The sequence below is a fragment of the Betta splendens genome, chromosome 8, assembly GCF_900634795.4.
Source record: "Betta splendens chromosome 8, fBetSpl5.4, whole genome shotgun sequence".
Lineage (NCBI taxonomy): Eukaryota > Metazoa > Chordata > Actinopteri > Anabantiformes > Osphronemidae > Betta > Betta splendens.
The window spans coordinates 1,659,135-1,679,303 of NC_040888.2; the positions used below are offsets into that span (position 1 = coordinate 1,659,135).

Genomic DNA, 20,169 nt, shown 5'->3' on the forward strand with positions numbered 1-20,169 from the left:
TCTACTAGTGAGGATGAGTTTAGACGTTTCAGTAGAAAATGCAAACTAGGGAAATGAATGTTAGTGATTCAACTTGAGAAAATCAATGTTTATTTCTGATTTTCATCTTCACATGCAAGCTGGTTCTGCCTTTTACTTCAACAATTATAGTTCTGATACTTTCCGGTTTTTGTACTTTATATATTGAGCCACCACTGAAGATGGAACCACTGATCAAATGAGATAATTTCTACAAAATGATCACTTATTTTTTAGTTTCTCTCCTTTTTGTGAGGGATCATTAAATCAAGTTTCAGCTGTTTTATTGGAACACCTCATCCCTGGAGACGGTGGCTGAGAATAAAACTAGAGTCCAGCAAGAAGTCGGTTACACATGACTGAACCAGACACAACATCTCATAAGAGAGGCAGGAGGTCTGATCGTCAGGGATAAGAAACTTAAGTCACACATTACAAAGCAAAACGTGTGAATGTTTTTGAATGCAGATGAGAAAAACAAATTTAAAATCAACCAGATTTGTTTTATTTAAAATTATACTTCAATAACAAGAATGGCAAAAAAAACTTTCATGTTTAAAACAATGGATTTGGAAACAAAAACTCTCTCTGGGGACTTGAATCATCTAACCTCAGCTCACTAGCTCAAGCGTTTAATTATGATGGTTTAGTTAGGTAAAAAGGAAAAATAAAAAAAGGTTAATGAATGTCAAGACATTGTGGCCCCTCCAGTGACTGAAATAAGACTTCAGGGTTGTGGTTGTGCCCAGATGGAGGTAATATGATCCCTGATGTCCAACAGAAAATAGACCAATGCCCAGAAACTGCTGTTCATCCAGAACAACCTCTGCATCCACAGTGGGTGCATTCAATGATCCTTCCCTGCAAAGTAAGAATAATTAGTATACGTATCATAATTTCTCTTGATCTGAACTGTTTATTTAAGCAGTGTCATGTTGTGTCTAAAACAACTTTGACAGTCTATTTTGCAGCACTTATGTCGGAAAGCATCAACGAGTGTAACAAGTATACTGAGCTTGTAAACACTTGTTTGAAACAGGCTCACACAGGAACCCACTGGGCTCCGACTCACCACTTCCAGCTTGCTCTTGGGGACTCTGCAGATGCAGTTGGTTCCAAAGTTGGTGTCCCGTGTCTGGATGCACCGCAGGCAGCACAGGTTCTCGTAGCCCTGTTTCTTCCACTTAGCTATGAGGTTTTTGTCTGCATAGCCTTCTTTTATACAGTACTCATAGAGCTCTGCCAAGACGAACACAAGATTATCATGTGGTACACGCATCTCAATGTCAAAAGGCTACAGATGAACATTTATTTTGTACTTAGGGATTCAAGACATAATTCCTATTTGCAAAAAGTGAGTTTTGAAACACACAAAAAAATGTTTAAATTAAAAGGCTTTATTGATAAGTCCTATCAGGTTTTTGGAAACTACATAGCCAGAACTCAACACTATCCTGAAGTAAATAGAAGAATCACATTTCCCATCAAGCAGTTCACAAGAGTCAACCTTCCCACCTCTGCTGATGGCTTTCCTTTTGTAGAAGAGGTCAAAGATGTATCGACTACGCTGATGATGGAGCCGGAAAATTGGCCACAGGGACTCAACCTTTCGTTTTCCCTCATGAGGATCAGTTTCAGCTGAAAAACAAATATTATGTTATAATAGTTATCCTAATGACATGCTATGAATTTTTTTTTGCAGTATTTATATAGTTACATACATTTTACATTACATTTTAGCAGGATTATATAGTATAAACAATATATCTTCTTATTTCTTCTAAACTTTGACTAGTAAATGACCTGTGACTGACCCTGATAGATCGTCTTACTCAAATACAACATCATATAACGTTTTCCCACGTGTGTTTAACAAATTAACCCCTAACTAACATCTAGCCACCGCCGTGTTGGACAGTGGTTTAGGAGCTGCTGGGTTTTGGCCAAGCATTGCACTGAACACTGGGCCAGTCAGCTCCACTATGGTCTCATCTGTCCACTGAAGATGTAGAAAACTAACCTTGACACTGACAGAAAGCTACTAGAAGCTTTTCACCGCAACCAACTGCACGTTGTGGTTGTAGCTGTTTGCGGGAGCAGTCGGGATAGAAACGCTGCTGTATCGTATTACCTTCTCTCATTTTCTGATCCAGCTCGTCCAAAGTGGGCTCGATCAGCTCCCAGCCATCTGGGGGCGGCTTCCGACTCCGTTTTACTTTGGGCATTTCGCTCTTTATTTGAAATAATGCAACAAAGGATGTCCGTGTTTATCGTTTGGTTTCAGTAAGCCCGTTTGTGGCGCTTCAATTTGACGTCAATGATGGGGGTCCATTACAAATGACGTCATACGCCGCATATACATCAAAATATCTATAAAATAAATAAATTGCTTACTTTACACTCGTATTATAGGTTGTTATTTATATATTTTAATATCACTAAGTTATGAACTGAAAAACAGTACACATCTTTTCCCGTTGCTGGCATATTGCATCACTTTAGACCTCTAGCAAGATGCCTTAACATAAATATCATAATTTAAATTTATTTTATTTAACAGACTACGTTGTTTGATTTAGAAAGTTAACATAATTAAAGGAAGTTGAGATCTTTGTTTGATAATATTATTTTGTTTGTTACATACTTCCAGGATTGAAGATTTGTTTACAGGCAAATATTTAAAATACTCCCACAATTATGCCGTTAACGCAACTGAGAGTTTAGCCAGTTGTCAGTGTTTGCTGTTGCTTTTAATCTCTATGTTTACTCCTAGTATTTCCCTGTCTTTGAATTTATAACTTAGTCTTCATTTTTCAAAATGCCCAAAGGAGGTAAGAGTATTTCTGTGAGCTGTTATGGTGTATTGAATTTGTTTTTGTACATATGCTAGCTAGCTGTTAGCCACCCAGCCTTACAGCAGCTGGGTTAGCGATCAGCAGCCCCGAGCTTCACGCCGGACTGAGGGCTTTAAAACTCCTCAGCTAACAGCGTGTGTTGACTCTGAGCTGTTGTTTTTTGTTTTTTTGCAGCTGTGTTAGCGGCCTGTTGCATTTTAACGACATGTCACTCATGTTTCACTGCCATAAACCACGTCGTGATGACATAATCCTGACACCCCCCCTCACATCTACACCCAGGATAAACAGTTACCACTGTCCCTGACAATGCCCCTGTTGCTGTTAAAATAATCTTGTTTCTATGATGTTTTACATTAAACCAAAATAAATTTTTCCCCATATGTATGTTTAGGACAGTCCTTTGTACCCTGTGGTTGTCAGCCTGGGTATGTTGTCATTTTTCCATTGTGGCTGCAGGTAAGAAGGGGGGTCACAAGGGTCGAATGCGGACGTACACTAGCCCCGAGGAGATAGATGCCCAGATGAAAGCAGAGAAGGAGAGGAGAAAGGTTGGTGAGGCATCTCACTTGCATATTTTCCTTCTTAAAAGTGAAAACTGCTCTCGATGTTTGACAAAACTTTATTACCCAAGGATGACACTGTGACGGTACATGTTTGATCACTTCTATATGTGTATGGTCTCTTTCTGTCTTTCGCTGTATGCGTTGCAGCAAGAGCAGGAACAAGAGGAGGCGGGAGAGGGTGCAGCTCAGAATGAAACATCAGAGGAGAAGTTACCAGGGTCTGGTTCAGAGGACAGCGACGATGAAGATTCCCTGGTACCTTCATGTTTCTTCCATTTTTGTTTTTGTTTTTCTTTTTATGTTAATCTGCACTGCAATTAATAAAAATGATTTATTAGTAGTATATCATTATGCGTGTGTGAAAAAATAGTACAGACCTTTTATAAGGAATTATAAATTATAGTTCTTATATAAAGCTTATAGTGTAATGTTTATTTGTCTTTTTGTAGAGGAGGAGAGCAGGTGTGGAGGGCTTAATAGAAATTGAGAACCCCAACAGAGCGGCTCAGAAGTCCAAGAAGGTGACGCAGATCGAGCTGGACGAGCCCAAACAGTTATCCAGGAGGGAGAGGTGCGTGTTTTCAGCTCGTTACAATGGACCTTGTGCACTGCACCAAAAGGAAAATAAGGACTATGGTGTAACATGTCAATAATTTCAAAGTTTCTTTGTTTAATAATTGTCACAAATATTATGTTTCCGTGATCCCATTTAAAAAATACTTGACTGACTGTCCTTGTGCCACTCTTTTCCTCAATACGCTGCGGCACAGGGAGGAGATCGAGAAGCAGAAAGCGAAGGAGCGCTATATGAAGATGCACCTGGCAGGGAAGACGGACCAGGCCAAAGCTGACCTCGCTCGCCTCGCCATCATCAGAAAACAGAGAGAGGAGGCGGCCAAAAAGAAGGAAGAGGAGAAAAAAGGTGCAGTCAAAGTCTGAACTGAAAATGGCTTAGTTCGCATTCATCTTTGTAACTGACCCATATCTATGTTTGTCGTGAACACAGTTAAGGTTCTGATAACTGTTACACATGTTCCAGGTCGAATTGAAATATAAACCACGTGTGGGGAAACAAAACCAACCTAATTATCAATGTTCATTCAAAGGTTCAATGTTCAGTTTAATTTCCACCAGAACTGCTGGGTCCCCCCAGTCTGGTTAGAACAGAAAGTGTCCCTGAATCTGAAACATCCTCCTCCATGTCTTTACACGTGTTGCTCTCTGGTTATTTTTACCAGGAGCCAACGCTGACTGATGACCACAGGTGATATGTGAGATGTTTGCATATGACATGGATTCCAATGTTAGCATTCTCACAGCGATCACATTGTCCACATATAAATATAGCCCAGACTTTATATAAAAGATTTGATTGGTTTGTTTTTAACTTCTCATGAATCTACTGCTTGAAGTCTGCTGCCAGTACGTAACATCACTGTGCAGCTTGACTACAGGTCCCACAACAGCTCTCTTAGTTTAATGAGTAGAAACTTCCCCCATTGATGACAGATGTCCATGCAGAGCGCAGCTGATTGTCTGTTCTTTTCTTACAGCAAGAGAAGCAGCAGCGGCAGCCGCCAGAGGAGTCAACTCGCTCTCTCTGAAATGATGCAGAGGCTTCTCCATGTGTTAACGGACTGGCTCGATATATATTTGACTATTTTTAAAGAGCTATGAAGAGTATTTGACATTACTGTAACATTTGGAAAATGGCTGCGGAAACACCAGTGGAGGGGGGTTGTGTATATTTTGGCATGAAATAATGGCCTTGATCCCTTTTCACCCCTTAAAAGCATAATTTTATTAGTGGTAAACTTATCATTGTACAATTCCAACTTTGCTATCTGAGCTTTGCCACTGTGTTTTTTGAGATGGGATCTTACGTTGTATATAACTGACTCATGGAAATATTTCAAATTAATATGATGAAACCAATGTATTTGCCTTCGATCTTTTATTTGATGTCAAAGTTGCGACTTGGTTCACATCGATCTTTCACAATCTCAGGTTCAAAAGTCCACGGCAGATGATTGTTTGCTGAAACGGTGAAGTTTGTCATTTTTTTTAAACAAGAATTTAAACATTATGTTTACAGCAGATTTCTTTTTGAGGGCGGCGGTGCTGAAGCCAATCGCTGCGGGTGAGGAGTGACCAGGTCACTGGTCCATCGCAGGGCAGACGTTTAAAAACAAACGGAAACGATCATTCACATTCACACCAGTGGGCCCACCCCGAACAGACTCTGGCAGCATTTCTAAATAAATGCGATGACATGTATGTTTATGATTTTGCGGTAAAGTCTTAGGAACGAGGGCCAATAGTGGCTCTGTGTTGGTTCTCTTTATGGTAGAAACCCTATTTATGAGGCTGCACTAGTCATGTAAACATCCAATAATCAGTTTTATTGGTCTTATTTAGTGGACTTGTAATTTTATTGGGCTCAAACCAGTGTAAGATCTTGGTTCCAAATGACAGTTCTCCTGAATATATTTAGCTTATAAATTATGTGCCATCTTCTTATAAATTAACCAGGTACTTGCACTTTTAAATTTGTTTGTGTACTTCTACCTCCTCTGCTGTGATCCAGGTAAGCCTTAAAGAAGTTAGAAATCAACATATACATGAAAGTTACTAATAAATAGAGACAGCAGACATTCCTGACGTGTTTGTGTTTGACTGTACGAACCACATCAATCAGAACCCTGAGGATGGAACAGACGGAGCTCACGCAGACGCAGCAGGGTGCGATGCGCAGGTTGGCCACAAGACGGCGCTAAAGCGGCCGTTAAACACTGACAGAAGAAGACGGCGTCAGCGGATTGGCGCAAACTTTGGCGGACTCGGTGGGATGGTTTTTATTCTCATTTTATTTCAGTCCAGTTTCACAGCGCGACCCGACCGAACCTCCTGTTGGTAAGTTAGTTTATTAGAACAAGCAAATCTGCACAGAAGTGACAGTAATGCTTGTGTTGGTAAATCGCTTTTCAACAAAAATTAACTCGGTTAACTGATTAAATTATGTCTTACAATTTTATCAGATCTGTGTTTGGAGTCGTTCGATCTGGACAGTTTACTTCATAATAAACCACTGAGGCTGCTCTAGGTTGTTTTCGACTCTCCTCGCGGATAGTTTAACACTTACACACACTACAAGTCCGTTAAACATGTCCATATTACGCTTCGAATGTGTTTTGACGCCAGCTGTGAACTTTCTGGATCGGATCTCTGCACATAATAACAGTAATAAAGGCCCATGTGCTCGGCATGTGACAGGTCACGTCTGAATTTAGGGACCGTCTCTAACGTGGCAGCAGCTTTGCAAAAATCAGCGGATCAGATTCGCCTCACAATTCCGCCAGATACTAAACGTTTATTATACTACCACCATAACTGTGTGTGATGGCATTTGAACGCCATTAAAAAACTAGACTAGAATTCTAAATATTTCTACACAAGGTATAGCACAGCATATAGGTGTGTTGTTATGTGTGTTAATTTGTAGTTCCACAGTAAATGTAAACAAAGCTCTGGCCTCATAGTTGATCTTCTCTGTGTGTTGCTGATGTTTTTACTAGTATCCTTAAAAAATCCCAAACAAACAATTTTTTTGTCACATCTTCACAATAGACAAGAGCTACACACACACACACACACAGCGTTAGGGAGCGAGTGTGAGTGTTTGGTTGATGTTATGTTATGCTGGCAATTAGCTTGTTGCATAACAAGTTTAGTTTAGGGTTTAAAAATGTTTGGGTTTTGGCAGATCTAAGCTCAGGTGTGGTTTTATGAGTTACCAGTTCTGTCATTGTACTGGGACTTTTTTTGTGTGTGTGTGCGTGCGTGCGTGTGTGTGTGCGTGTGTGTGTGCGTGCGTGCGTGTGCGTGCGTGTGTGTGCGTGCGTGTGTGTGCGTGTGTGCGTGTGTGCGTGTGTGTGTGTGTGTGTGCGTGTGTAATGGTCCAAAGTTTAACTGGTGGAAGCACATGTGTTTGCTTATGTCCACGTAGTCTGAGCAGTTAATCTCACGTCAGTGACTCATTCAAACCTTTCATCATATTCTATGTTGATGTTTATAATAGATTGAAATCTGTTTTGACAATAGATCTACATTCTTATAATGATAAAGTAAATAAAATGAAACATTAGCATTTTTAATTTTTTATGTGAATAAAATATGAATGACGAGTGAATCTGTAGAACGGTTACTTTCTAATTGTATTAAATAGTTAATTTTGTCCTTGTGATTTCTATCTAGTCTATGAATAAAGCTGTAAATGACTGTGTTTGTGTCTCCACTTTGATCAACAGTCAACATGTCTTTAACAAATGGCCAGAGTGTGAGCAAGGAGACGTGGGACTCCCACAACAAGATGATGCTGGAGCCTTTGGCCATCAACGACTCTGAGGTTTATGTTTTCACCTTACAAATGACCTTTTGCTGCATTTCTTGCACGAGACAAACGGTTGATGTTGGTATAAATTTGTGTCGCAGGTCTTTTCAATCATTAAGAAGGAGAAACACAGGCAGACGTACGGTCTGGAGCTGATAGCATCTGAGAATTTTGCCAGCAGAGCAGTTCTCGAGGCTCTGGGTTCCTGTATGAACAACAAGTACTCTGAGGGATACCCGGGTCAGAGGTACAGGCATCCATCAGGCTCCGCCCACAGTGGATGAACAGCCACCGTTCGTCCTCATTAATGCTGAATCTCAGATTACCTGCGACTCTTTATTTAACTCTCTTGGTAAATCTGTGTGCTCAGATACTACGGTGGTACGGAACACGTCGACGAACTGGAGAGACTGTGTCAGAAGAGGGCGCTGGAGGCGTACGGCCTGGACTCGGAGCAGTGGGGCGTCAACGTGCAGCCCTACTCTGGTATCAGATCCAAGAATGTTTTTTGTTTACGTCCGAACGCGTCTAAAGGCTGAGCTTCTCTCTGACGTCTGTTTCTCTCCAAGGTTCTCCTGCCAACTTTGCCGTCTACACGGCTGTGGTGGAGCCCCACGGACGGATCATGGGCCTGGACCTTCCTGACGGAGGTCACCTCACACACGGCTTCATGACTGACAAGAAGAAAATCTCAGCGACGTCCATCTTCTTTGAGTCCATGCCCTATAAGGTCTCCTTCTGTTTGAACATTCTCATCCACATAGAAATGACTTGCGCTGTCTCCTAAAGGACCAGATGCTATTTAGCTGTTGTCCTGAACTCCTACAATACATTTCAGTATCATTTAAAACATCTTGATTCATCTGTAGTCTGTAGCTACATGTTGATCGGTGTCTTTTGTTTCTAAAGCTGCTCACAGAATTACAGTAGAAATACAGTAATTATCTTAACATTTCTATTGTTTCTAGGTGAATCCAGAAACCGGCTACATCGACTATGACAGACTACAAGAAAATGCTCGACTGTTCCATCCTAAACTCATCATTGCAGGTACTTTGATTTTCTGTGGAAATGACGAAGAGCTGTGTGTTCATCAAACTAAAAGGTGTAACCTGTTCTTCTTTGTGTTCAAAACCAGGAACAAGCTGCTATTCTCGCAACCTGGACTACGGCCGCTTGAAGCAGATCGCTGTGGAGAACGGTGCGTACCTGATGGGAGACATGGCTCACATCAGCGGCCTGGTGGCTGCTGGAGTCGTGCCCTCGCCCTTTGAGCACTGCGACATCGTTTCCACCACAACACACAAGACGCTGCGAGGCTGCCGTGCTGGAGTCATCTTCTACAGGAAAGGTACAAAGGCAAAGGTTGAAAAGTTGGTACATTCTCCAGCGTCTCCATTTTTCACGGCCTCCGTTTCCCTCCTGCAGGCGTTCGGAGTGTGGATGCGAAGGGGAAGGAGACTCTGTACAACCTGAAGTCTTTGATCGATCAGGCTGTGTTTCCAGGACTGCAGGGGGGACCACACAACCATGCTATCGCAGGTCGACCTCTCACCTTTGACCTTTTGTTCTGTGTTTTACCTCGACAGTCGTTCAGTTGTTTAGGGGCATTGCTGATCATGAACAACGATGAGCATCCAGCTCAGCCCTCGGCAGGTGGGCGACCACAGGATAATCCATCAGTCGGTGATGTCTCATCATGTTTCTTTCTTGTGCCAGGTGTTGCTGTAGCTCTTAAACAAGCCATGACGCCAGAGTTCAAAGCCTACCAGACGCAGGTCCTGGCCAACTGCAGAGCTCTGTCCAGCGCTCTGACTGACTACGGCTACAAGATCGTCACAGGTAAACGACGCCGCATGTTGGTGTTAAACTCCTCCTCCGTCCGTCACCAGGAGGAGGATACCTCTCGTTTCATTTGTTCGGCTGAAGCCTGGTTTGTTATAGCTGAGGTTTTTTGTTTGTAGGCGGCTCTGACAACCATCTGATCCTTCTGGACCTGCGCAGCAAAGGAACGGACGGAGGCCGAGCAGAGAAGGTTCTGGAGGCTTGTGCCATTGCTTGTAATAAGAACACCTGTCCAGGTGGGTCAGGGTGTCTGAGCGCTGACATGCAGGTTCAGACGCAACAGGGATCAAACCTCAGTGTAATTCACTTGTGTCTGTGTAGGAGATAAGAGCGCTCTGCGCCCCAGCGGACTGAGGCTCGGTTCCCCAGCTCTGACTTCAAGGGGCTTAATGCAGGAGGACTTCAAGAAGGTGGCGGAGTTCATCCACAGAGGTGATTCTATCAGTTTTCTGTAGATTATACTGCAAATGATCATCCATTCAGCTGCTTTACTGCGTAGTTTCACAAAGTTATCACTTCCTAACTGTTCAGTCCTTGGTTGTGAAGGAAGCCGTTCATGTACGATTCACTGAGATTATCCTCTTGGTGTTTCTTTCCTCCCACAGGTATCAACCTGACCTTGGAGATCCAGCAGAGCCTGGATCCTAAGGCCCTGCTCAAGGACTTCCTCCAGGCTCTGTCCCAGGGAGAGAAGTTCCAGCAGCGGGTAGCGGAGATCAGGGCTGAGGTGGAGGCGTTCGCTGGTCAGTTCCCGATGCCTGGTCTGCCAGAGCTGTAGAGAGCAGCCGCTCAGACGCCCAAGGCTGCTGAACTGACGAGTAAACAAATACCTGATCAATTCTGTCTGTGGATTTGAGTGGATCAAATGGTGACAAATCTGTCACTGTTTATACTAAGACAGTTTGATTTGTGTGTGATTATGTTATTCAGTACTGTTACTCTGCCTCTGCTGTTTTCCACTGTTACTTTGACCTGAGGTTACAATAATCTGTAAGCTTTAATCTTTCCAGAAATCCTCATTACTTGTTTTTTATGTTCATGAATATAAAGTTTTCTGACTGACAGTTTGCAACATTGATGCATTAAATTATGTCTGACTCTACATCTTCATTCAGCTTGAAGGCAAACTGGTGCTAGAGCCCTTAAAAACCAAAACTATTAAAATGTAAATGAAGTAAAAATAAAACCAAGATGATTAATCATAGAGACGTGCATGTCTGTATTGTAACTCCTGGGGCGTTGTCGGGTCAGAGGTCAACCTGGGCTTCAACAATAGAAGTGCTTGTCTTTACGTCAATTGCTGCTGAAAACACAAGAATTTCCCCATTATGGGATTAAAAGTCACATCATGTTCTTTATTTCGCCCAGAAGGTGGCGGTAGTGCAGCCACGAGTTCTTTTCCAGCTGCCAATAAACGTCAGAAGAAGAAAGGTCAGAGGTCGGTTTGCGCGGTTTACATCCACAGTTCAGGACTGAAGACGTTATAAATTAAAGCTGTTCGATCATCATACATTCGCGGTGTTTCTTTAAACGGAACAGAACCCGGCAGCTGCTTTGGATGTCCGCAGTAAAGGGCTGATTGCCGGTAACGCCACCTTGTGACTTAGCCTAGGTAGCGCTGTTAGCCACTTTAGCTGGCTAGCTAGCTAGCCGACTAACGCTAGGTCAACTTCGAGCTAACAGTCGCTGATACTTTTGGCCAGAGCTCAAGAAACTAACGCAGACATGCAGGAGATTCTGGCTAACGTGGATCACATCAAGTTTGACCTGGAGCTGGCTGTGGAGCAGCAGCTGGGAGCGCAGCCGCTGCCGTTCCCCGGCATGGACAGTAAGTGCTAGCGTCTACGGAAGAACGAGTACAGGGAAGCTGGCGATCAGAGATGCTCAAACAGGCGCACGGCGACACAACACAACAAGCATCAGTGTCAAAGCCCACCAGCGGGTTGTTGTGATTAAGATGTTTCTTTTCTGACGTTAAAGTAAAACACCTGAAACACTTCCAGTTAACAGCGACCAACGGCCACAAACCAACAATGAGTTTTATGCTTAATACAAACTGTTCTAAATCACTGTTCATTTGAAATGATCTGAACATTTTGACCATGCAAGAAAATCGATTTAACTTGTAATAGTTTAAGCTGGTGTAGCTAATAAACTGCCCACCTAGTTTATCATTGAGCGGTAGAACTGATGGCGACTAGCTGAAGTTAACACAGTGTGTTTATGGGTTTTGCTAATTTATTAAGTGCTGTTTTCCAAACTAAAATTGAGTTTGTAAGAAAAGTTCCTGACGTTCTTAGACTTGACATCTGGATGCTGGCATGGTTTGAAGGATGTATTTTTTATAACGTGTCTCCCTGCAGAGTCGGGATCGGCCGTGTGCGAGTTCTTCATAAGAGCAGCTTGTCTGAAGGGTAAAAACACACATTTGTACTTATGTGGCTTTTACAGTGGTGTCACAGAATTTTTCCCAGAACTAACTTTTCCCTCTTCTCTCAGGAGGGATGTGTCCGTTTCGCCACATCAGTGGGGAGAAGACGGTGGTGTGTAAGCATTGGCTCAGAGGACTATGTAAGAAGGGAGACCAGTGCGAGTTCCTCCATGAATACGACATGACCAAGATGCCTGAATGCTACTTCTACTCAAAGTTTGGTTCGTTTGTCTTCACACACAATGTTGACCACATTTACCTTGTAGCTGTTGGACACCATCTGGTCGTGGTCTAATGTAATTTTGAGCCTTGACCCTCATAGGTGAGTGCAGCAACAAGGAGTGTCCCTTCCTGCACATTGATCCAGAGTCCAAGATCAAAGACTGTCCGTGGTACGACAGAGGCTTCTGCAAACACGGTAAGTCTCAAAATGAACCGTGTTGGACCGTGGTGTAGAGCCTTGCACAATATTTACAATAAACATTTTACATGTCATCTGTCTCAGGTCCTGACTGCAGACACAGACACACAAGGAGGGTAATTTGTGTGAATTACTTAGTGGGCTTCTGTCCAGAAGGAAAATCCTGTAAATTTATGCAGTAAGTTTTTATTTTAATACGATTCTACGGTATAAAAATAAACTAATTATAAAAACCAACATCTGGTGGAGCATCACATATGTTTATTGGCAACATTTTCTACAGCATTCCAGATGTTGTGGAAATTTATTTTTAAAAAGGTGGAAATTAAATGATTTACATTTTAGTTTTAACAGTGAACTTTTTTTGCAGTCCTCGCTTTGAGTTGCCAATGGGAGCTTCTGAACAACCCCCTCTACCACAGCTAAGCCAGAACCAAATAAAGGTAAAGGGAACCTGTGTTAATGACAGATCACTATGACTGCGCAGGTGAAGATGCCTCTAAAACCAATACATTGAACTATACTTTGTTTCCTCTTGCAGTTGGCACCAAGCACTGGTCGCTCGTCGCTCTCTTTAATCCAGTTGACCAACACCAGTCCAGGCCAACGGCCTCAGAACAACACGATTGCTGGCGTTGCTGTTCATCAAAATAACATGATTGCCAACAGAGGACCTCGACCTCTGGACCAGGTCACCTGCTACAAGGTAAGTTGTCAGAACATTGTGAACAGTGTCTTCTTTCCCTCAATCACCTTTAAATATGTAATGTACTAGAACATGCTTATAATCCAGCATGTATAAGAGTCTATTGCTTTTACTGTAATGTTTATTTCCAGTGTCAGTTTATTAATCCTTATGGTCTAATTTTTCATTCTTATGTTTGCAGTGTGGTGAGAAAGGCCATTACGCCAACAAATGCACTAAAGGCCATCTGGCCTTCCTGAGTGGACAGTAACCTCAACGTCCGTAGATCGACACACTGTGCTGCTGAGGCTGTTTCCCTGGTGTGAGCATCTGATGCCCATCTGCTCCATAGACTGGTGTTGAACTCTTAAGAGATTTTGCCTCTTTTTTTTAAACAAACTGTGGATATGTGAACGTGACAAGGAACAGTTCACACAGAGGTCACCATCATCTGTGAAGCGAGTTTCCTGCAATGTCTAAACTGAAATAGGAATTAAAAGGACCTCACGTCCAGGCTGCAGTGGTGAAACATGTTGCTGTTAAGTTCCTCTGGTCGTCTCTGATATCACTGCTTCGATTCTTCCAGTTGTAGTAAAATCTGACAAAAGCACCAGTAGGAAAAGAAATAAGTGTAAGAAACTAGACCCTGCCCTTCAATGTCATGGAAGGCTCTGACTTGCCAAGTATGACCCATTACTGGTTTCACTTTTGTGGTGGATGTGGTCAGCAGTGCTATAACGTAGTGCACTGTTCTTATCCTTGTCACCAGCATTCGATTTCCCTCGTTGAAGACGAAACTATCAGGTCAGTTTGATGTGCCAGATCAGTTCAACAGTCAAATCCTGTGTTGTCAGATTTGGACAAAGGTTTGTGGGGTGCAAGTTTGTTCACTGGATACTCCGAACTGTGTGCAAATAAACAGTCTTGTTACAGAGTTGCTTGTATTCATGTTACCACAGAACCAACTGCTATTGTGTGAAAAGTAGCTGTCATGGATGAACCATACAGAGACACTTGAATGTCTTAAAATGTTAAGATTCAGCTAAAACACATCACCTGGTACTTGTATATATTTTTTATTGGTCACAACAGTCACATTAACACAATAGAGCTGAGGGTATAAAGAACAAGGGGAACCAGGGATTGGACTCTGGCCCCTAAAGGTGTGATGGCTGCTGAAGAGGCTCAGTGGTACTTCCTCCAGCGATCATGTTCTAGAAGAACAGATGGGTGAAAAAAAAAAATCACACTGACTTTAGGAAGCAGGTTCTGGAAATTATTCCTAGACCAAACTGATATGAATGTACTAATAAAAACAGTTGAAGAGTGGTCTGAAACAAGGTTGCTTTGAAGACTGAGCTGCAAGATCTATGCTAAGTTAATTTAGAGAAATTTGAGTTTGTGTTTTGTTCTATGTTCATTTGTTGATGGAGAATATAGAATGTCTTACTGATGTGGTCGTACTCCCACAGGTAGCTGATGGCGACGTAGCCAGCCAGCAGCATAGCTATGCCACCAATACCTCCCTTCTTTACGTTAATGTACTTGTTGTAGTATCTATCATAGCCTGGAAAAAAGACAAACATGACACACCACAGATGAACGACAGCCTGCAACAATTTAATAATTCATACTGATTCTTCTACTAAAACATGTCTTAAGACAAAAAGCATCCTCACCTCTGCGAGAGGCTGCGATGATGCCATTGGGAGTGAAGTCTCTGCCTCCGAGCCATTTTCCCAGCTCACCCAGTTTCACGTCCATCAGTCGCTTCTCAGCAATGGGAACTGTTTACAAGAGAAATCATGTTTGACGTGGTTTACTTTTAACTTCAGTTTGCAGCTAAATAACATTAATAGGAGCACAAGTCCATTACTGCATAAATGTTACAATTGCGCAAGCACAATACTAATGTCTAGGTCCATAAAAAAGTAAGTGTCTAGATCCATAAAAAGGTAAATAATGTCTTTTCCATCGGTTTGAAGCACGTTTGTTGTTAGGGTTTACGTTTTGGGGAACAGTGTTTGCAGGCAACTGAGCAAGCGTAAAGAAAAATTACATAATCAACATATAAAAGTACGACGGCGGCGTCAAACGTTTGTCTCTGAATAAAACAGATTAACGTTCAGTAACGTCACACATTAGATCATTCTTACTGCAAATCTGACAATGACACGCAAAGTCCTTGACGTGACGCGAGAATTCATTGCGGCCTTCGGACCCACATCAACCATTAAATCACTCCTTAACGGTTCGCTTGAGAAACAAAAAACTTGCGTTTCTTAAAAAATACAACATGAATAAAAAACAAAGCACAGAAAAGAGACATTTTCTGATTAATTAAGCAGAGGACACGCTTTATTACCTGGTCTATCCGCCATCTTGCCCGGTGCAACAAACTTGCCGCAGAGGATGATGGGGGATAAAAAGACGAGGGGCATGATGGGAGGAGATGTAGTTCTTAAATCTGTCCACCAGGGGGCGAGATAAGACGTGCAAACGTCTTTTACTACGTCTTTGCTACTAACAGTAAAACGTTATTTACTGTCATAAAAAAAGGAAAAATACATAATTCCAGGACATGAACATTTTATGGACATACAGTTGAAATACGTTGAAAATGTTTGAATATAAATAATAATATTTAAACGTTGTTTAGATAAACGTTTAAATACATTTTATTTATAGCTACATAAATGAGTAACGTTTCAATACAACCGTGCTTTAGTGCTACATCGGAAAACAGGATACAGATCATGCTGTGATTGTGTTTAACTTCCGTCTTCTCTATAAGTCAGTGTCGGATCATGTACAGTAATTGAGAACAGTGGCCTGAAGGCTCTCCAGGCGCTCAACCAGAAACAGAAGCCGATCAATGTGGTTTCCACATAATGTACCTGATGATATTGTAAGTTTTCTCTCTGAGTTGTTTGTGTGAGTGTCAGAGGTGGAGCTGTGGTAGCTCCTCATCACACCCACACATCAACAGGCTAATATTTACCCTCTCTCTCTCTCTCTCTCTCTCTCTGTAGGGCAGCTGCTAAACTTTGTTTATTACATCTTTAAGAAGCACAAGTGAATGCTCTTGCCTGAAGTGAACCTAGATCCTCCTCCTAGAATCAAGTCTTAACTCCAGTCAGAGCCTGGTGAGGATGATGAAGCAGAGTTTGTACACACACACACACACACACACACACAGACACAGACACAGACACACACACACACACACACACACACACACACACACACACACACACACACACACACACACACACACACACACACACACACACACACACACACACACACAGCAGAGGCGGATGATTTTATTCCACCTCAAGAGGCAGGTGCCCCTGAGCTCTGCCACAGACACGCTCTTTGAAGCTGATGGAGAGAGATAGAGGCTGCACAATAGACCGACAGACGAGGAAGGATGAAAAGAGACGCAGCCTGCGAGAACAAAGAGAGAAACTGGCCGAGGAGAGAGAGTGCGGGAATCTGGACCAGAGGAGGAGCTCCACTGCACATGACCTTTAAGCAGCCACTCTCCCAGTGGCTCCTGTTCATCCATCCTTCATGCCGTTTCATCTTTTTAATGATGTCTTGTTTCCTCTCCCATGGCAGTGATTTCTCTCTTCCTCATCTTAACCTCTCTCCTCTACTTCTGCTGCTTCTGACTCTCTGCTTTTCATCAACATTCACGTCTGCATGTGGGTTTTAAAAGAAAGTCACTGTAAAATCTGGAAACGTGGTGGAAGAGCTGGCGTATCAATTTAAGATTCAAATTAAAACGATGGCGCCCGTGTGTGTGTGTGTGTGTGTGTGTGTGTGTGTGTGTGTGTGTGTGTGTGTGTGTGTTACATAGCAACGTTTAATAAACACAAAAAGGATGGAGCTGATGATAATGAGAGGCAGAGAGTGAGGGCAGACGTGATCTCTGGCTCTGAGACTCTGAGCTTTGGGAGATGAGGACAGGAATTTGTTAAATGTTCGTGTGACAGTGAACAACACAAGAGAGAACATTTGTGTCTGCGTAAAGAGAAGAACAGCTGGAGAATATCTGAGCCACGACACAGGGTTTAAACGTCCGTCTGACACAGTCTCTGCTGAAACCTGCTCCTGAACGTGAACCTAGTAAAGTGAGCAGTGTCTGTGTGACCTCATCCTCAGAGACCAACTGTGAGACAGTTCTGTCTCATTCCAGCCAAACATCATAATACTGTGGCTTTAGACCCAGTGCTTTCCAGGAGCTGGAGGCGCTTTCCAGTCTCCACAGCTTCTAAGTCCATGTTTGCACTCGATCTGATTGTTTGCTTTTTTCTGCACGTGTCCCACGAGAGGCGAAGAGGAGACGGGATGGTTTGTGAGGCCAGAAATAGAAGACGGCGGTGGGACTGATTCACAGACTCCATGCAGCTTCCTGAGAGCCCGTTTGTTGTTTACTGCCTGTGACCCGGCAGGTGAGACCACGCGCGCCGACCCTGAACCTCCCTCTGGTCCCAGAGGTCCCGCTTGGTGCAGGAGGACTGGTTCAGCTCAGCAGCAGCCTGCTCTGCACACGGCCTGCAGCTCCTGTGGTGGAAACCCTGCAGCCTCTCAGCTTCTCCTCCCGCTGCTGTGAATCCCCTCTCCTCATATCTCAATCTCTTTCTTCCTCTGGTTGGAAACGGCTGTTTGCCGTCTTCACTGGATGAGATCTTGGTCTCGTGAACTCTCCAGCTCTGCCTTGCTCCATCTGCCTCTGTATTTGCACCTGCCCTTTCCTTTCATCACTGCCTCGCATCATTCCGTCCTCCTTTCCCTCCTCATCATCTGATTGGATTAAAACCATCTGTTTGGCTCTCGTTGACTCGTTTAGTGGCTTTGCTGTCATTTTCCTGTCACTGCTTCTTTCTGCTTTTCTGCTCGACTTTTCTCTCCCATCTCTTCTTTTTCTGTCTCCAGGTGATATCAGCATGCAGAGTCATGGTGCTGTGGCTCTGAACCAGCAGCTAAATATAGACACGGCGGAGGCTCAGCATCTTTACAGGCTGAAGCAGAGCTGGACACACTGTGAGCCCATTCTGGAGCGTAAACAGTGGCTACGGATCGTAAATCAGTGCAGCTGACGCTGCTCCTCTCCGCGTTGGTGGGACACAACATAATTACAGTGTGTGGTCTGACCTTTTCACTCATTCATGGCCGAGAGAGAGACATCAGAGGACACACGGCTTCAAGGAATCGTTACTGGACGCGCTGCTGTAAGTGAAAGCAACACAACACAACCAAGCGTTATTACTGAGGACGCAGCATAAACAGCCGGCCCACGTTCTGTGAGACAGACAGACAGACAGACAGGAAGTCAGAGGAGCAGGCAGGCAGACAGACAGACAGACAGACAGACAGACAGACAGACAGACAGGAAGTCAGAGGAGCAGGCAGGCAGACAGACAGACAGACAGACAGACAGACAGACAGACAGACAGACAAACAGACAGACAGGCAGACGGACGGACGGACGGACGGGCAGGCAGACAGACAGACAGACAGACAGACAGGCAGGCAGGCAGACAGCCAAGCGTGAGACGCAGGAAAGAAAAAGAGAGAGGGAGAGAGAGACAGGTGGAGCAAGGCCTCACGATCACAGGATTGAATCTGAAGAGCTGCTTTCTGCAAAAAAAAATGGAAATTTCCCCATTGCGGGACGAATACTGCTGGTGTATCATTAAAACCTGGCAGTGATTAAACATCGAAATAATTTAAAACTGCTTTTCGTTTTAAGCTCAAACCCCAGAAACACTTTGTGAAGCTTTAAATTAGAAACCAGAGGAAAAACTAGCATCAAACAGAAGGATGAGTTATCTGAGAAACTGGAAAACACAAACTTTCTGGATAAGATTAAAACTAGGAAACTGTGGCTTCACTTCACTGTCCATTGAGTGGCAACTTTAACACAGTGACTAATACGACTAACTGCGTGTCAGACACAAAGCGCCTCAAAACAGGAAGAAACAGAAGAAGAAGAAGCAGAAGAAGAAGCAGAAGAAGAAGAAGAAGAAGCCGAAAAAGAAGAAGAAGCAGAAGAAGAAGAAGAAGAAGAAGAAGAAGAAGAAGAAGAAAAAGAAGAAGAAGAGTCCCTCAATGATGGAACACAGATGCACAAGTTTCTTAGTTAGTTTGGTTTTTATAGTTTGTTGGTTTTGTTTTTTGAACACACACACACACACACACACACACACACACACACACACACACACACACACACACACACACACACACACAGGATTTGAACCCAGAACACTGTGCAGATGCTCCATCAGGCCAGAAATGAGGTGGAGCATGAGTCACCAGCTGATTTCACCTCAACCCCTGAGGAAGAAGTCAAGTAGTTTTACTTTACTGAGCCTGTTTCCACCACATACGGGACAGAGTCAATTACAAATACAGGAAAAGGAAACGACTTCTCTGCTCCGTTTAATAAACATACGAGACACTTTAACTGATGAAAATGACAGCATGTACAGTGGAAGAGGTTCCCGAGGCTGCTCCTCTCAGCTCCTCTGGATGATGATGATGATGATGATGATGATGATGATGATGATGATGATGATGATGATGATAAGCATCTTCTGATTCAGTTTGCTTTGGTGACGTCTCACGGTGGATGAATCCGTTGGCAGATCTACCATCACGCTTGCATTGAGCTGATCTGGGACCTGTGTGGGGTCAAACGTGCAGCAGCTGACCCTGGATCTGTAGCTCAGCTCATTCTGCATGAGCTGCAGTGATAAAACCGTCAGTCAGACGCGGTCCATTGTGTGAGTGTGTTTCAGAAAATCACAGATAAAGAAAAAGACTTTTTCTTATCTACGAGCTCTGGAAACACACACGTTGTGGTGAAGCAGCCGAATAGTTTAATATTCCTGTCTCGTCACCACGTGGTGTCACTGGATCGGTGCCGCCGCCGCTGCCTCCTGAT

At 43.3% G+C, this 20,169-nt stretch overlaps 5 protein-coding genes across 6 annotated transcripts; 3 read left to right on the forward strand and 2 right to left on the reverse strand.

Annotated features, from left to right (window-relative positions):
* Positions 1-500: 500 nt before the first annotated feature.
* On the reverse strand, positions 501-2,339 carry bud31 (BUD31 homolog). The gene is made up of 4 exons (XM_029158813.2): positions 2,150-2,339; positions 1,534-1,656; positions 1,091-1,257; positions 501-879 (listed from the first exon to the last, which is right to left on the reverse strand). Exons 1-4 carry the CDS (start codon positions 2,241-2,243, stop codon positions 829-831), a joined length of 435 nt encoding a protein of 144 aa, XP_029014646.1. The 5' UTR covers positions 2,244-2,339; the 3' UTR covers positions 501-828.
* Positions 2,340-2,694: 355 nt separating this feature from the next.
* pdap1b (pdgfa associated protein 1b) lies at positions 2,695-5,374 on the forward strand. Its single transcript, XM_029158804.2, has 6 exons — positions 2,695-2,849; positions 3,333-3,424; positions 3,587-3,694; positions 3,889-4,010; positions 4,210-4,361; positions 4,993-5,374. The coding sequence occupies exons 1-6, from the start codon at positions 2,837-2,839 to the stop codon at positions 5,046-5,048; spliced, it is 543 nt and encodes a 180-aa protein (XP_029014637.1). The 5' UTR covers positions 2,695-2,836; the 3' UTR covers positions 5,049-5,374.
* Positions 5,375-6,199: 825 nt separating this feature from the next.
* shmt1 (serine hydroxymethyltransferase 1 (soluble)) lies at positions 6,200-10,878 on the forward strand. The gene is made up of 12 exons (XM_029158647.3): positions 6,200-6,352; positions 7,747-7,844; positions 7,931-8,076; positions 8,200-8,315; positions 8,399-8,559; positions 8,798-8,879; positions 8,968-9,180; positions 9,258-9,371; positions 9,549-9,671; positions 9,794-9,910; positions 9,996-10,106; positions 10,280-10,878. The coding sequence occupies exons 2-12, from the start codon at positions 7,752-7,754 to the stop codon at positions 10,450-10,452; spliced, it is 1,449 nt and encodes a 482-aa protein (XP_029014480.1). The 5' UTR covers positions 6,200-6,352; positions 7,747-7,751; the 3' UTR covers positions 10,453-10,878.
* Positions 10,879-11,071: 193 nt separating this feature from the next.
* On the forward strand, positions 11,072-14,145 carry cpsf4 (cleavage and polyadenylation specific factor 4). 2 transcript variants are annotated; one of them, XM_055510827.1, is made up of 9 exons: positions 11,072-11,259; positions 11,378-11,502; positions 12,038-12,088; positions 12,174-12,326; positions 12,428-12,523; positions 12,611-12,704; positions 12,897-12,969; positions 13,068-13,232; positions 13,414-14,145. In XM_055510827.1, the coding sequence occupies exons 2-9, from the start codon at positions 11,400-11,402 to the stop codon at positions 13,480-13,482; spliced, it is 804 nt and encodes a 267-aa protein (XP_055366802.1). In that variant the 5' UTR covers positions 11,072-11,259; positions 11,378-11,399; the 3' UTR covers positions 13,483-14,145. The 2 variants fall into 2 exon arrangements, with proteins under 2 accessions (XP_055366802.1, XP_029014605.1); XM_029158772.3 differs by having other exon boundaries at positions 11,072-11,502.
* Positions 14,146-14,271: 126 nt separating this feature from the next.
* Positions 14,272-15,714, reverse strand: atp5mf (ATP synthase membrane subunit f). Its single transcript, XM_029158824.3, has 4 exons — positions 15,577-15,714; positions 14,891-14,998; positions 14,662-14,778; positions 14,272-14,425 (listed from the first exon to the last, which is right to left on the reverse strand). The coding sequence occupies exons 1-4, from the start codon at positions 15,650-15,652 to the stop codon at positions 14,397-14,399; spliced, it is 330 nt and encodes a 109-aa protein (XP_029014657.1). The 5' UTR covers positions 15,653-15,714; the 3' UTR covers positions 14,272-14,396.
* Positions 15,715-20,169: the final 4,455 nt, after the last annotated feature.